Raw genomic sequence first — 17,696 nt, 5'->3', positions numbered from 1 at the left:
CCTCCCGGTAACCTATTGAGTTTAGATATGTCATTGTTTTGAGGAAGGGTTATTAAAAATATATACATATATATCAATACAACCACAAACTGACATGAAACATGAGAAATGGACATTTCTTTATTTCTGACAAAAGTTCACCAAAATCAAGGTCAAGCGACACATTATTATTTTGAATTCTTGCAACTTTTTCCTCAAACATTTCTGCTTCATTGTCATGATATGAACATGTAGTTAGTGGTTTCTGTTGTATATAAAATTTCTGGCGAATTATCGATTTTTAAGCACTGTATTGCATGAATGTATTTATGCCAGTATTAAAAAATGTAAATTTCATATGGAAAATATCAAAATATGGCGATAACATTTATTTCATGTTATACCTCAACTACACGTTGTAATATGTTTTCCAAACTGTGACGTATTTCCTTTTAATTCATGTGTTTTACATTTTACCAGGGCAGTTCTTTCTCTGCGCCTGGGTTCTTCAATCAACGAAATACACGTGTGTTTTTGCACGCAAAGTTTTCTTTAGTGTTTGCCAATGTCGCGTGTATAACCCCTCTCCACTTCACAGTTTGGATTTGCAGGCTACGTGGTTACAAGTTTTGGTGTTATCGAACCGATATTTAAGGTAAAAGCCGGCGATTTTTAATGTTTAATTTTTTCAACTGCGTCGACATGGTCGATCGTTGTTCATCATGGTTTGCGGTTTGCTATTGTGCACGTTTGAATGGGGCGGGCATGGCGAGTTGTAATTGGAGAGAAGGGGGTGGTACGTGTTTTACTGTAAAGTTATATTTCATTATTTGTTAATCAACTACCAAGTGTAAATATCTGGCATAAGAAAAAAAATTACATGAATGTTTTTTTTAGGTAGTGTATATTTTGCCGGAGGTAACGCCGGCAAACTAACGTTTACAGTCAATTGACCGGTTCCGCAATTTGACCAGTTCCGCAATTTCGGAAAACTAGCTCTCGTTTTCAGGAAGACGAAAACGCCAAGGACTTAAACTTTGGTACCGATGGAAAGGTTATTCAATCTACTTTTCAAAAATGGTTTTAGTTTTAGGATACTCACTTACATTTAAAAATAAATCCCCTACGACCGTCACTTGCCGTTAACGAACTGCCGAAATGGAACGCGCACGGAAGCGTGATTTCATGTTTGTCGGCCTGCTACACGATTGTTCAGGGGAATTAAATCATGGCGATTGATGCAACTTGTTCGGAAATTATTCATTATTCCACCATACAAATATAAGATTTGAAGTCTTTGAATTTTTTTTTCTATACCCACCAGAGTAACTGCTGGTCGTTTGGCCGGTTCCGCAAACGCATTCATACTGCCTATACAATACATTGGCCATGGTGTGACTGTATTAACCAGTGCTGCTATTGACAAGTATTGTTGATGACGGCCCCCTAGCGCGGTGCACTTTATTTATTTTGGCATGAATCTTTTTTTTTTTTACAACTTACTAAGAAATTGAGAATTTCTATTAATCCTCGTTTAAAAATGTCGAATTTGATGATCATTTCTGGGTGTTCAGTGCAAAAAATTAAAAACTAAATTGAAACAAAATGATTTTGTTTCTGTCCAGCTCCCGGACAGCACTGTAGGTTTTGGATAAAAAAAATTTGGACTTCAAAATTTAAAATACAAAAATCTTTCTTAATACTTCCCACTAAACGCTTTTCCTTTGCTCTAAAAAAATTCACCCCATACTTGATGTTGAAGCAGTTGTGCCTAAGGGGTTTGAATCCATTTTAGAGTTACAACTCTCCACATCCAGGGTGCATGAGTCAGCCCAGGCTAGGAGGTGAGGTTTGTGGGGACCAATTAAGAATAGTGCATAATAATATGTTTCTAACCCAAAGGACATTTCCAGTAATTTAGTAAATTTAAAATTATCCTTTTTTCGGTGGGTTCTAACCTTACTCTTTACCCTTTTAAACAAAAAGAAAAATAGGTCCACTAATATTTCATAATGAAGACCAGTCTCTCGTCAGTACAGAGACACAAATTTTGATTGTTTTCTTGGAGCACAAAATTTGTCAAATACTATAAACCATTTCTCATTTTTGTCTCAATTGGTCATAAACTAAACGTTTTATATAAAATTTCTGTTTCATACAGACAATGCAAAGGCAAAGAAGAAGATTACGCCAGCCTCCTGATGGGCCATAAGAGGCCATCAGCACATCTTTTTCAGTTTTACCTGTGAAGGTCAAGAAGAAGTTGAATATTATAGTGAAAGTACATGTAGCTGTGTGTCTTCATCACCATTTCTTTGAATTAATTTATTTATGTGACAAGTTTTTTGTATAGTGCTAGCTTCTGGAGTGCTTAAATTATTTGTGTATAACAATTAAACAGACATGCAGGTGTCATAAAGGCAATAAATTTAAAGGCGTTACATACATTTTTATTAACCAGTACATGTGAAAGAGAAGTGAGGTGTTTGAAAAACTATGCTACTTTGCATGAAAAACTCACAGAACATGTCTATTTCTGTGATTCATCACCATTTATTTATATGACACGTATATTTTTGGATTTAAAAGGGGTAGCTTTTGAGTGCTTTAGTTTTGTATTACATTTACACATGCAGGTATCACATGTCAATATATTGAAAGGGTTATCGGGATATTCGTGATGAATGTGTTGACATTTTCTTTTAAGAGCATCACCGAACAGTAGATGAGGTTTGCTAATACAGTTGCCCAAGCATGATACATGTACAGAGTTAATTTGTGCAACAACGTACGAGGAGTAACTGAACATTATAATTAGAAATTGGCATTGCTATGAAACAGCCATAGGATTTATGACATTTTTAACAACTTGTTTTAATTTGTTTGTGAAATTTAATTTGAATGTGAAACAATATGTATGTGGCCTGTATGTATCTGGCCTGTATGTATCAGGTTCCCCCTACTGGATGTTGGTGCACACAAAATTAAGCATATTGTGTTGTTACCCTGAACAAATTGAAACACTCCCCCCCCCCCCCCACAAAAAAAAAGTAAAATGAAAAAAAAGCAGGGAATAAACAAAAGTAAATAAATAATAATAATTAAATAAACAAATAATATTAATAAACAGTGCTCCCCTGCAGACAATGATTCAGTTCCAATTCATCCAGCCACGCAGTAACTTCCTTATTAGTGTCATAGGAATTAAAAATGATCCTGGAGAAAATATTAATTCAAATTCATAAATAGCTGGTCTGTGCTTATGTGAGAAAAAAACAACCAACTGGAGCAATTCGGTACGAGGTTTGTGTCTGGTTCTATCCAACGTCAGAGTGTGTCTAAATAAAAATAAGACAACAAAAAAGCAAAATATTAGTGATTGCAAGATGATAGACAGAATGCACAAAAAGCAAGAAAGTCATTTAAATTTTAATTGGATTGAAGCAAGTCAAATAATTAAAACGTAAAAAAAATCCAACGAACCATAACATTTTCATGGAGTTACATTTTGTAAATTTGGACGCATTATAATGGCAGACCTTGGCTCATGCACAGGGAAATATAATCCATATCTTTTCTTGGCTGGTTTGGGGGCAAAAACGATCTAGATTTGGCCAGTAAACAAGGAATATTTTCAGTCCAGTCTCGCAGAGGGCGCCGTTTGCGAAACCGGAAAACATTTGCGGAACCGGTCAAAGCACCGACCTCTACAAAATGTCCTGGCAAATTTCGCTTTCAAACGATCACAGAAAACTATTCATATCATGAAGTAGGTGAGTAATTTGCGCATATTTATAGATAGGTAGCTTCCTGTGAAAGCGCGTTTTTTCGCCACAAGACGCTTCAGACGATTTGCGATTGCGGAACCGGTCAAACGACTGTACTAAAGGTTTGCAGGCGGCAATCCATATCAACAGAGGGCGCTGTACTCTTTAAGATAGGGCTGAATTATAACATGTATTAAATTCCCGCCAAAGTTGTGTAGCACAGTCGGTGCAGTGGTTAAGCAATAGCTCTGGTGAGTGGGATGTCCCGAGTTCGAATCCTGACCCCCGCCACAATTTTAAGGGTTTTTTTCCCATCCCCAAATAAATAAGAATATTCTTCTTTTATTATTTTAATATGTCTCAAACATTTTATTGCAGAGTATTACTTTTTCTTTTTCAGATTTGTGGCTCTGGAGGATTTTTTTTTAAGGGAAATAAAGTCTGAAATTATGAAATGGTCTGATTCCCATCTTGTTAATACAAAAATACAACGATAATATTGGCATGGAGCCAGACTAAAATTTGTCACCGGAAAATGTTCAAGTACAAAAAAACAGTAACTGCGCATGTTCAGTGCATATCCGGCAAACTAACGTTTACTGAAGGTTTGCCGTCTCCGGCAAAATATCCACTGCCTTTTTTTTATGTTTTTTCTGTGTAAAAAAAAAGGGAAGAAAAAAATCAAGAATGTAGGCCTGGCATTGGTGTATTAATTGCAACTGTTGCAATGTTAGACATGTTAGATGTTTATGTATAAATAATTAGCAATGCGGTATAAGTACTTCACTGAATGAATGAAGTGGAACCAGACTAAGATTAATCACGGTAAAAATGTCTAAGTCCCAAAACAACGATCACTGCGCATGTTCAATGCCGTGCCGGCTTAATATCGTTTACTAAAAGAAAGCCGTGCCAGTTAGATATCCACTGCCTATTTAAAAAAAAAAAGATTTGTAAAATATTTTTCAGTCACAAATTCATATTTTTCAACGTAGACCTATGCACACAGTGGCTTCAAGGTAGCCTACTGCATTATTTACAAAAATATTTTGGGATTCATTTCTTCTCGATTCATCAACTCTAATGCTTCTCAAATTCAGTAAAAGTCAATTTTTCAAATAATTTACAATAACCAATTCACTTTTCTTTACTTTGGCAGCAAATCTTGCGATCATGTCCCAGATGTCGTCCTCTCACCCAGTGGCCAGCGGCCCGATGCCAGTCCGGACCGCTGAGACTGGCGCAGCACCGTCCGTACCCAACACGGCCAGCCAGATTGCTGGTCAGGCTGTGCAGGGTCCTGCGGGAGCAGCAGGGGCAGGTCCAACTGAGGTACATAACTAGCATAACTCACTAATCCTACTTATCACCTAGTTTGACTTTCTGGTTAACTACATGGTTATGAATTATGTGCAGGGTCCTGCGGGAGCAGCAGGGGCAGGTCCAACTGAGGTATACATAACTAGCATAACTCACTAATCCTACTTATCACCTAGTTTGACTTTCTGGTTAACTAGATGGTTATGAATTATGGGCAGGGTCCTGCGGGAGCAGCAGGGGCAGGTCCAACTGAGGCACATAACTAGCATAACTCACTAATCATTCTTATCACCAAGTTTGACTTTCTGGTTAACTACTGTAGATGGTTATGAATTACGTACAGGGTCCTGCTGGAGCAGTAGGGGCAGGTCCAACTGAGGTTTGCATAACTTATCTTCCTATACTGTGCAAAAACCTCCTCTGGAGTGTACTCGCACATTAAGCCCAACCCCCTAGGCTCTTGCGCTAGAAAGAGTACTAAACCTAACAAACTTCAACAGCTACACACAGGTTCAGAAGTTACTAGTACTGAACCTGCCAAACTTCAATAGGCCTCATACTGACAACAGTGCTACAGCTGCCAAACTGCAACAGGTCAAAACTGTTGAATTTTGATTGATTTTGTATGGATGGGTCTATGCATGGTCGGGTGAAGGGCTGGTGAGATTACCAAACCTAACAAAATGAAGCAATGTGTTAGCAACAGAACGCCACGAAAGGCATTATTTCACTGTATGTAGGACTACATGCACTGCAAACTGTAGGCAGTGTGCATATATACGTGTAATATATATACAGCACAAAGTTGACCAGTGACTGTGCTAGGGACCAGCCGTGAGCTCACCCACGAAAATATGCCTGTGCCTTCCCCAAAATGCAACATTTCCACAAGTCCCATGCCTTTCTGCCCCGAACCTCACAGAATTCAACAGGGTCTCCCTGGGCCTTTGGTACCACGTCCAACAAAGTCTAACAACATGTTCATAATGTAAGGTACTAAACCAGCCAAAACTTGACAAAACCAAGTGTTGGAGTTTGATGGGCTTGGGGTAGAGGGTTAACTCAAGGTTGCACTAACTTATTTAGTTTAACTAATCCGTTAAGCTGTCATGAACCGGTTTTGTTCTCCTTCACCAGAACATGGCAAACACCAAAGAGAAGACACCCATGTGCCACTTGAATGAGCTGGCGCGGTTCAACCGCCTCCAGCCCCAGTATGAGCTCATGGAGGAGACCGGTCCCGCCCATGAGAAAACCTTCACCGTCAGGCTGGTGCTTGGAACTCAGAAATTCGAAGCCAAGGTAAGATCCATGGTACAAACCAGTGTTTCCCCTGCCCATTCAAACGTGAGGTGGCCCACCTCGCTACTTTCAGTGACCACCTCGCTCAATTTTTGCCAATATCACCACCTCGCTGTGAAGATTGGCAAAAAAGGAAATATCAATTTTCATTTTGTGTAATATATGAGCATTTTCCTTTACCTCCATGTATCAAGAACTCACAATTTCGATGTGTTTTTGGAATCATCGCGCATTTTTGTGAGCGCTGCATTCTTTTCAGTTTGCAGACTGTAAATTTCGTTTCAATCATCAACTTGAATTGTTACCACCTCGCTCAGTTCATTAGCCAGGGGAAACACTGGTACAAACAAGTGTTCAGTTTTGAGGAATAGCATAAATTCTGCTTAGCAAATTTGTGTGCTAAGCACGAATCAGCAGAGTACCAGTCGGAAGCAATATACATTGCATAATGCTTTGGCTGGTAACCTTTTTCAGTTAAGCAGATAATGTCTGTGCTTAACAGATTTTCTCTGCTTAGCAGTTCCATGAAATTGGGCCATTGGTTAAAGTTAGGCTATTTGGCTACGGCTTGAAATAATACACGTGTCAATGGTGAGCGGCTGCAGCCGGTTGAAGCCGCTTCCTATTGGTACGTGTGTAATTTTAAGCAGCAGCCAAGTAGTTCGGACGTGGCTGGAATCTGTCTACCTATCACAAGTCCATCACAAGCCAGTCATAAGTCACCGAGTCGCAAGTCACAAGCTATTCAAATGAACTGAGACTCGAACATTTCTATGTTTGTGTTCATCCCCTGTTACGTGTGATCAGACTTGCGTATTGCCTTATGATATACTTTTCACCATGGGGGCTAATCATCCTTACTCGCAGCTAGCTGAATTGCGAAGGATGCGGCTACAGTGTGGTCGAGTCGAAGGCATGTAAAGGCACCGTTGGCAACTGCCATACGACAAATGTATGACCACGGACCACAGCCAGATCAAAATTGTAGATTTTTTGCGGGGGGAGGAAAACCAGAGAGCCTGGAGAAAAAGCCTTGTGGCACAGGAGAGAATCAACGCACAACTCTACTCACATATGGTCCAAGCCAGGAATCGAACCTGGGCCACATTGGTGAGAGGCGAGCACTTTACGCACTAGCCACCCATGTCACAATATACCTGTGACGAGATTTTGTGGCTTTTGATTGCTGACTTGTAAAAGTAATATTTTGTTTTTGAAAATCTAATAACGTGCAACACAATTGAAAGGTCAAAGTTGGTTTCCTTGACAGGGCACCAGCATCAAGAAAGCCCAGCACAAAGCTGCGGAGCACGCCCTCTTGAACTGCAACCTCCCGTCCCCGAAACCCAGACCGCCCCGCACCACCAAATCCACCCAGCCCAACCCCAACGCCCTGACCGCTACCGTCGAGCTCAACAGCAAGGCCATGAAAGCCGGCGTCATGATCCACTACAGTCCCCTGGGGCCTGACCCCATGCCCTTCACCAACTACTACCGCGCTGGGGGGCGTGGGGGGTTCCGCCCTCCCAGACCCCAGGGGCCCCATGGGGGACCAGGGCCTGGTGGTGCGCCCATGCAGGGGGCTATGAGACCCCAGGGGCCGGGGATGGGGGGCGAGCCGCGGGGACCGGGGAGTCCGGGTGACTTCCGGGGACCACGCTCACCATTTCCAAGGTAAGTGGTTTCAAAACTTGTCCTTCAACCTTTGCTTCTTAAAATGTAATTTTTGTCAGTGAAATCACAATTTCATCTTTTTTTTTCATTCCTGATATCATCTTCATGGCATTTCAATGTATTTTCAGTATTCAGTTTGGATTTCATTGCACAGGTTCTGAGAGCCAGTACTTGTACATGATAATGTCAAGTTGAAAAATCGGGTTTGGCCCGGGGCTAAAAAAAAGCTAAGGCCAAAAAAAAAAAATATTCGGTCTCTGGTCAGACCAAAGTTCCGGAATTGACGCGGCCACGCGGCTTCTTTTTTTTTCTTCTTCAAGCTTGGATTGTACAGACAAGGTGGGGTACTATTTTGCTTTTTTGGGTGTCCTCATGTACATTGGTGTCCTCCATAATTTGCCTTGGTGCTTTCGATCATTTGCCTTGGTGCAATTTCCCATTCCTTGGTGCTCTTTGGTAAAAAAAAAATGCTGTTGGAGCTACCGTGGAACATTTTGGAAAAAAAAGATCGACGCGCATGATTAAAATCGACACGCGCACTGACCAGAGACTGACTTATTTTTTTTGGCGTAATACAAGCTAATTACAAGCTAAAACTCAGGTGGGACTTGAACCCACGACCTCCTGCTTACTAGTGCAGACATGTGCAAAACCCACAATTCAATTTTCATCTCTCTGATGTTTCATCATACTTACGATATGTCCTTCCGTGTTACTTGTGAGTCCATTTTTTTTAAAGTGTTCTTTAACAAAGTTAGTAACAAACTCTGAATTGCGATCTTGACTGGTTTCAGGTACCCTGGACCCCGCCCTACCTTCTACATCAAAGTCGCAGTGGGCAACAGGGAGTTCATTGGAGAAGGCCGCACCCGCAAAGACGCTCGCCAGAACGCCGCCCTGAAGGCCTTGAAATCCATCGAGGCCGATCCGTTACCGGAATGCAAGGACGAGGTAAAAGAGCTGAATGAAAGCTCAGAGTAATTTTGAAAATCTTGTTGACGAAAAATTGCCTTTCAGTGAAATCTCGATAAGTCAAACTCTGATAACTCAACTAAAGTCAAACAAAGAATCCATTGTCTTCAGTGGTATAACAATGACATCGGTACAACCCTGCTTAACTCAAAACTCTGCTTAAGGCAAATTCTGAAACTGTTCCCTTGAGAGTTGAAATGGCCATGTAAAAATTGCCTCTTTTTATGGTTGTTTTCAGGCCGTTAGTACCTCAGACCCTCCTGCCAACTCAGGTAAGAAAATTCTGGTTTGGTCGTTAACCCTAATTCTGCATGGTATTTTGGCTAGAAACCCTGCCAAACACAGCAACATGTAACACTTGTCTAAATGACAAGCCTGCCCAGTGTAGCAAGATCCATCAGGTCAAAAGTCTCAAGGCCAAACTGCCTCAGAGTCTGTGGTCACCGAATGCAGCAGGATACAACTGTGGCATTGTTCAATGGGACTAGCTCTCATTGTCTCAGAAGCAGCCGTTCATGCACTGGTGTTGATAGCTGCAATGCATCAAAGTGCACCAGACTTTTCCACCTGATGCACTGTGTTGCATCTGGCAGGGTTAGGGTTAATTAAGCCAGAAAACTGTCCACGTAGACTATGAGTATTTTTCGTTATTCTTCTCTCATGTCAACCTAGAAGTCACACATGTTATAAGATGCTTGTTTCTTGTTTCTTAATAGTCAAAGACAAGGAGGAAGATGGTCTCAAGTCTGACATCAGCGTCGTCTACGAGAAAGCCCACCAGCACAACCTGTCTGTCAACTTCAACGTAAGATTCTGTTCCATCTGACATACTTTTTGCTCTGATTGATTACATTATGCAAAAGGAAGTCAGAAATTGCCAATACAAAGACCATAATAGGCTTTATAACGACTCTTCCACAGATTCTGTATCTTGATTGGCCGAGAGCGAGTCACATGGTATTCGTGGGTGGGTGTGCTGTGCACGGCAAAAAAAAACTGTTCGCATAGCAGCCAAAGTACCATACTCATAGCAACCGGTATATTGTGTGCTAATGTATACAGGTGTTTGTATTGTTCCCAAGCACTAGCGCTACAGAGCTGGGTTCAAACATTTCGTGAAGAGTTGGTTTGAAATGGTTCAAGTAAATTTTCAACTAATTTCGTATTGAAATGGGAAAACATATGAATTGTATTTAGGTTTAATTAATCAGGTACCTCTTAAAATCAAGCAGAATCTGCGGGTGAGGTGTTATAAAACAAATATTGACTGCTTTATCTTGTGGTGTAGTAAAACTAGCCTCCCTCGGTGATCCATGGAGCATTCCTTTTTCCCTAGGCTTAGTCTCGGGAAAATAAAATGCTCCACGGATGACCTCTGAAGGCTAGTTTGACCATACGACTTGAAGCAGTCAATATTTGTACGATAGTACCAGACCTTTCCGTTGATGATTATGCACCCTCTAGTTACTATTCTGAAAACCTCCAGGGTATTGCTTCATACCTTTCACTAGTTTAAGTTTGATGTTTCGTATGCCAGCACCTGAAATGTCCAGATCATACTTTCTTCAAATGTGAATGTTAACCCTAACTCCCAAGCGTCTTTACTAGGAACTGGACTAAGTCCATCAAAATCCATCACTCACTGTGCGTCCAATACAAAACTGTACAAAATGTACATGACATAATCGAATCCACCACTGACATTCATGGACTTGCTACACATGCCTTTTATCACAATAGCAGTACAGGAAGCTAGGCAAAATCAATCAGATACCCCTAGCACTGCTTCAGGCCATTAGGCCCAAGTCCATCAAACTCCATCAATAGTTAGTCACACCAGGCCTTCTGGACCAAACTCCCTAAAATCCACCAAAATGGGGAGATGGATTTTGATGGAGTTGGGGTGGTCCGGTGGTTAGGGTTAAGCAAATTTAACATCACAAATCATTCAGTTCACAGCGGCATTCAGGGGGCCGAGATGTGCCCAGCTTTTGCCAAAAGGCGGTGCGAATACATGCTGTGACTATGACATGCAAAATTCCCATTCATTCATGATCATTTTTTGCTCTGAATACAAACTGTTCTTCAGTTGGAGGTTGTTGGTTCGAATCCCACCCTTGAGTCTTATTAATCGCTGTTTTTCGATTTGCATCGCCCAGGTCACGGAGGAGAAAGGTCCCCCGCATCTCAAGAACTTCAAGGTGGAGTGCATCGTCGGGGAGTACAAGACGGAAGGCACGGGCAACTCCAAGAAGAACGCCAAGCGCAAAGCAGCGGAGCTGATGATCAAGAACCTGCAGATGCTGCCCACCATGCCAAAAGTAGAGCGCCCTCGCCCTTACTTTCAGCTCAAGAAGAAGAAGAGCAAGTCCCTTATTAAGGTTTGTCTCTTTTTAAAAAAAAAAAAAACCTCCTAATCTACAATTTTTTAAAAAGTTAAAATCCAACAGCTTGCTTTGCAGTGTAACAGTGGATTCACGAATCGTGCAGGAAAGCCACTGTTAAAGTACATAGGTGTCGATTCTGATTTTTTTTAGTACAAAGAGTGTGTCATTTTTGTCCCCCTGGCTTTAGCAAAGAAAGGGGGATCTTGCGATAGTGTATTCCTTCTGTCCGTGTGTATGTGTGTTCCATTTTGGTTAGGTTAACTGTTTAGTGCTGTCATATGAAAAGTCAGACTTCAATCTCAACCAAACTTGGTGACAATAATCTTTTAATTTCCATGAAACACTAAGCTTATTGTTAGTTTTTTTTTCGAATTTTTTTCTTCAGACCCGTGCCACCAATCCCGAGTACGAGGCCTCGGGTCTGAACCCCATCAGCCGTCTGGTGCAGATCCTGCAGGCCATCAACAAGAAGGAACCAGTCTTCACTGTCGCAGAAGACCAGGCAGTCAATGAGCACCCCGGGAGGCCTGGACCGCGTAGTCGCCGCCGGGAATTCACCATTCAGGTAGGGCAAGCTCAGAAAGTCCTCAGAAAGTCCTCACAAGTCCTTCAAAGTCCTCACAAGTCCCCCAAATTCCTCAAAAGTCTCTCCCAAGTCCTCACATGTCCCCCAAGTCATCGCAAGTCCCCACAAGTCCTAGCAAGTCCTCATAAGCCGTCCAAGGTACTCCAAAGTCCTCACAAGTCCTCCAAAGTCCTCAAAAGTCTCTCGCAAGTCCCCCACGTCCTCACAAGGCCTCCAAAGCTCTCACAAGCCTTCACAATTTCCCCAAGTCCTCATAAGCAATCACAGGTCCTCCCAAGTCCTCCCAGGTCCTCCCAGGTCCTCCCAAGTCCTCCCAAGTCCTCCCAGGTCCTCCCAAGTCCTCACAAGTCCTCACAAGTCCTCACAAGTCCTGGTCAGTATCAAATCAGGGCATACATGACTATTGTGCGCATGCACAAGGTATACCGCCCCTAGAGTGGTAACAAGCATTTTGATGGACATTTTGAAAAAGGGTGATAACACCCAAAAAGCTGCCATTGCTGCAATGCTATCACATATTTTCCAACTCTGGAGGTGTACACCTTGCCAAAAATCGCTTTGACAATTATTCCCCTCATTTGATACCGGTGGCCAAAATTTTGGACCGAGGCTGATGGCCTACATATCCTCCCAAGTCCTTAAAAGTCCTCGCAAATCTTCCCAAATCCTCACAAGTCCTCACATGTCCATCAGAAGTCATCCAGTCAGCTCAAGTCAGCTCATAAAAAAACGTTCCTTTGTTATTGTTCATCCCCTGTTGCCTGTAATCAGACTTTCTGCATTGACTTGTGATAATTTACTTGTGACCAGACTAATGATTGCCTTGTGATGGACTTGCAGTGGATCTGTGATGGGCTCAACTGCCACACTGCTCCAAACCTAAGCCTATGGTTAGATCAGATGGCCACTCTTAAATTATAAAACTGTAACAAGGAAAAGTAAAAGAAACCGTGATTTGAATCCAACAGGTTGCAGCCGACAACAAAACCTGCATTGGCAAAGGCCTCAAGAAGAAGGCGGCCAAGCGAGCGGCGGCCGAGGAGATGCTGAGGGAGATGGGATACTCCTCCAACCCTCCAGCCTCGGCCAGCACCCCTGGCAAATCAGCTCTCAAGTCTAACATTGAGGTCAGTAGAATCAGGAAGACTAAAAATCAGGAAGACAGTAAATTTGTGTGTGCATGCTTACTGTTTGTGATATAGAATATGGGTAGTCTGTATAGATGAATTGCTAGATTGTCATGTTACATTCATGTGATGTTGCCTGTGCTCCTGGGCAAGACAGTTTACAACAATATCCTCTCAAAAAGAGGTTACCCCACAGCAAAGTGTTTGGTTTGCTTCAGTTTTTTTTGTAATGGATGATGTAGAGTGTTGGTGTCCTGTTTAGATAATTCTTAACCAGTTCGTTTTAACACGATCTGGCTGTTTGTATACATAGGCACGGCTGATGAGTTTAAATGGCTCGACTTTCACCTCCGGATGACGTCTAAACACACTAATCCCCCATTTGTTTCGTAAAGACATACAAAGTCCTAGAAGTATGTGGAGGCGGACCGTGTGTCAAACTTAAACTTGTCCGTTGTGCACGGCCTGTTGTGGAACAAATATCGTACAAATGCTGTTAAAATGACTCTTGCGAATCAATATTTGTGGTGTTTGGCTGTACATGTATATAAAAATTGGCTGCTATGTCTTGCCTTTTCGAAAATAGAAATTTTCAGCCACAAACTGGTTAAAGAATCATGGTACAATATCTTTTCTAAAAGAGATACTCCACAGCAAAATGAGTTCCTGACTTTTTGTGCGGTTCTGTTTTACTGTTGTTGGTGCAGAGTTTTGTTGTACTTTGTTGCTTGTGTTCCAGAGCAGTTATTTAGCAACAATTTCCAATGGAAAAGCTAACTAAAGATATTTTTTTAAATATCTGATGACTTCAGGGTGAGGAAAGTGGCGGAGGAGATCGTAAGGTGACCTTCAAAGAAGACCCAGACAAGAAAGGTGAGCCACTCTTGCATCCTTCAAGCAAATCCACAAATAATACAGGGCGAGTCAGAAAAAACGTAACCCAAATGTCGGGACCATTGTTTTAGTGAAGTTCTGCATGTAGCACTTTCAAAATCTAGGACATGAAAGCCCAATTCATGAGCTTTCTTTTAGTACAAAAATCAGTCAAATCACTCATGTACTTTTTAAGTTACGGACCTTTACACACAACCGTTTTAAAGTTCTATCCATGGATCTCAAAAATGTAAGTGCCCTTTCAGCAAAACAAAAACAAATCACATAGGGATGTGCGTGAATTGTTTTTGTTTTGCTGAAAGAACGCACACCTTTTGTGTGATCCGTGAACAGAACTTTAAAATGGTGGTTGTGTTTAAAAGTCCGTAACATGAAAGGTACATGAGTGATTTTAATGATTCTTGTACTAAAAGAAAGCTTATGAATTGAGCTTTCATATCCTAGATTTTGAAAGTGCTACATGAAGAACTTTAATAAAACAATGGTCCTGACATTTGGGTTTCGTGTCTTTTGACTCACCCTGTAGTCATCGGAACTGTCTAAAATCAGATGGAGTACAAACTGTGTTGTTACCACAAAAGCCATTGATAATATCCCACTGCTACTTGTATGTACAATTGAATTAGCCAGCCCAACATGTTTGGTGGTCAAGTGAGATAAACCTCTTCTTTGGAGGCAATCTGTTGTCATCTGCCGACATTTATTACGGTGAAATTACGGCAAAATTGGCACAGTAAAAAAAAGCAGACGAATACTGGTGACGAACGAGTTCACTGTCCCCCGTGGCACATCTCGTAAAAACATACATCGATTTACGTAGTACCAGCATAGCTTCAACCTTGTACCCGAGGTCACACAAATGCAGAACAACACGGTGGAAACGACATTTTTAACAGCGGGAAAGAAAAATGTACCCTGTGGGGAACATCACTCATGTACCACGCGCCCACGGCGTACATCGCTGTACATGCGTGTTTGTCGCATGACACGTGATCGATGATGGACCAATAAAAATTAACGATCTATTATCATGGTATAACAATAGCATTTGACTCCACCCAGCTAGCGGATGCCGCCCGAATCCCGCTAGTTCTGAATCAACTAAATAAAAAAAATTGTGGGCTCTGAAACCATCTTGCCTTGTCTCGTTAAAACCTGGTGTCTGCCATTAACTTGCAATTGCTTGGATTTTTGAGATGCATTCAACAACAAAAAATTGTTCTTCGGTAGTTGGAGAGAAGAAGAAGTTGGAGTCGCCCATCCCAGGCCACAAACTTGCCCCGGGGCTTCTCCCCATGATGCCTGGCATCAACACCGTGGCGGGCTTCCCCGGGCCCATGGCCTCCTCCGTCAAACAGGAACCGGTCACACCAGGTAAGCTACTCCAAAAAACAAAGACTTTGAAACCAAGACTCAGAAAAAGAACGATTACAAACTTGGAATCCTGGCGCCACCGTTTTAGAGGACTGTTTTTGATTTGGCCTTTAATCCTAGATCCAGCTTTGGTTTGCGTACAGCTGACCGAAAGTTGTGATCCTATAGACAGATCCCAAAACGCTTTGACCAATCACAACCGTGATTAAATGTCCGACGTGCGTGCACAAAGGTCCAATATGTGTGCACCTGTGTGTGATAGGTGCGTCTGGAACATGCAGTGTGGCTTTGGAGAGGTGTACATGTTGTTGCCCACATGTGCAGTGAGCGGCACCTGTGCATGATAGGCTCGGCTGCCAACTCTTGAGAACAAACTGATGTCACATTCAAACCCACAAGATTCCTCATTCCAAACTCAGCAACACATTGGTCTCTCTCTCTTCTACTCCACAGTCGCAGGCCAGCTGAACCGCGCTCCTGGTGCCCCTGTCACCGGCGGCCCGATCGGTAAGAAGTCCGCCGCTCCGCTGAGCAGCGTGACCGCCGACATCGCCCGCGAGCTCCTGACCCAGGGCAGCTCCCCGACGGCCAACGCCATCATGAAGGGCCGGCCGGGCAACTTCGTGGAGAAGAAACTCGTCCGCCAGCGTCAGCAGCTGGAGTTCCTGGCTCTGGTGCAGGGGCTGGGTTTGCAGTTTACTGACTTCCCTGAGGTGTGTTTGTGGCAATTTTGTAGTACTCGTACTCATACTCAAACTCATACTCATACTCGTACTTATTTGTACTCATACTTACTCGTACTTACTCGTACTCGTACTTGACTTCATACTCGTATTCGTACTCGTACTCACTCGTACTTGTACTCCTACTTGTAACTTGTACTTACTCGTACTTGTAACTTGTACTCGTACTCGTACTCGTACTCGTACTCGTACTCGTACTCGTACTCATGAAATTGTGTGGAATTTTTAATTGTGAAGGGAAAGAACTCATTTCGTGCTGTTGATAGGCTTTTGCATATGTGTAATGCCAAGTGTGATAGCAGAAAGTCTGTGGAAACATGTGTACCCCTGGAAATGTGCTTGTACTCATAGAAAAGTACTCATACTCCTTCTGTTACTCATTGCAAGATACTCATACTTGTACTCATGGCAAAGCACTCAGACTCACACTTGTGCTCAACATGGAAATTTACTTGGCTACAAGACTGAAGTGTGGTCATTGTAAAGTGGAGGCTTTTATATTGATCATCTGGAGAGGGAGCGTGTGGCCTAGTGGTTAGGTTTATGACTCGTGATCAGAGAGTCAGGGTTTTGAATCCTGCCACTTGCCATGTGTTGTGTCCTCAGGCAAGCTACATTACCCCAACTTGCCTCTCTCCACCCAAGAGTGTTGGTGCCGCTCAGCAGCACCGTGATACTGGCCAGGGTGTTGAACTCTGTTCTCATTTGTTGATCCACACAGGCAAACAAGAACGAGCTGCTGTCGCTGGTAGCCGTGTCCACCGATCCCAAGCTGGTCTGCCACGGCGCCGGCCCAACGCTGGAGGCCTCGCACGACGTGGCCGCCATCGCCGCTCTCCGCTCGCTGGCCGGCATAGACCAGGAAGAAGACTTGACCAAAAATTCAAAGTAAGTTTAGCTGAAAATAAGTTATTTTGGATGTTAGTGGATATTAGTCGAGAATCAAGAGTTGGTGGATTTTAGTTGAGGCAGATTGGTTAGTGGATGCAATTACTGTACCTCATATGTATTCATGAATGAGAGCCGAGTTCTTATTGGTCCATTCCAAATCACGTGTCAGACCTAAGTTACGCTGTTTATCAAGCGCACACGCGATGTTTCACGCGCAGCTCAAATATACTTGCATAGCACGTGTGCGTGGACATCGTCCTAGCTACATGGTTTTATAAAGATGGGCACACCCAAGCAACATTATGCTGAGAAAACTAATGTGTAACTCAACTAATTTTGATGAATATGTATGAGGTGTAGTAACAAATACAACATGGTTCGTTAAAAGGTGGTTCATTCGGGGTGGATAGTCGATATTAGCTTCCCTGGGTATCGGAAGTTGACAAATGAGTTCTATAGTTTTCTAAAAACTGTTATTTGATTTTTATTTTATTCTAGTGCCAAACGACCTCAGAATGCCACAATGAAGTAGGAACTAACTCCAACCCGTAAGTTTGTTGCTCAAAAAAGCAGACAAAAATATGATTTCAACTCTAGTCAATTTTTGGGTCAGATATACAAACAAGATTTCATAAAATAGTCCATTATGACTTCGTTCCGTTGGGGGAGGGGGGTGTTAA

General features: G+C 42.4%; 1 protein-coding gene across 4 annotated transcripts; it reads left to right on the top strand.

Annotated features, from left to right (window-relative positions):
- The first annotated feature begins 442 nt into the window (after positions 1-442).
- Positions 443-17,696, top strand: LOC119724567 (double-stranded RNA-binding protein Staufen homolog 2-like). Of its 4 annotated transcripts, XM_038195671.1 has the most exons (16): positions 443-634; positions 4,906-5,043; positions 5,164-5,198; positions 6,204-6,368; positions 7,639-8,042; positions 8,837-8,993; positions 9,253-9,286; positions 9,731-9,819; positions 11,174-11,395; positions 11,787-11,966; positions 12,956-13,114; positions 13,927-13,987; positions 15,239-15,382; positions 15,836-16,095; positions 16,847-17,013; positions 17,515-17,696. In XM_038195671.1, exons 2-16 carry the CDS (start codon positions 4,920-4,922, stop codon positions 17,546-17,548), a joined length of 2,235 nt encoding a protein of 744 aa, XP_038051599.1. In that variant the 5' UTR covers positions 443-634; positions 4,906-4,919; the 3' UTR covers positions 17,549-17,696. The 4 variants fall into 4 exon arrangements, with proteins under 4 accessions (XP_038051599.1, XP_038051598.1, XP_038051600.1 ...); XM_038195670.1 differs by lacking the exon at positions 5,164-5,198 and having other exon boundaries at positions 4,906-5,078; XM_038195672.1 differs by lacking the exons at positions 443-634; positions 4,906-5,043; positions 5,164-5,198 and adding an exon at positions 5,249-5,320.

Source organism: Patiria miniata, unplaced genomic scaffold (assembly GCF_015706575.1).
Source record: "Patiria miniata isolate m_02_andy unplaced genomic scaffold, ASM1570657v1 HiC_scaffold_18, whole genome shotgun sequence".
NCBI classification, from domain to species: Eukaryota; Metazoa; Echinodermata; class Asteroidea; order Valvatida; family Asterinidae; genus Patiria; species Patiria miniata.
This window is presented reverse-complemented; position numbering and strand designations above follow the sequence as displayed.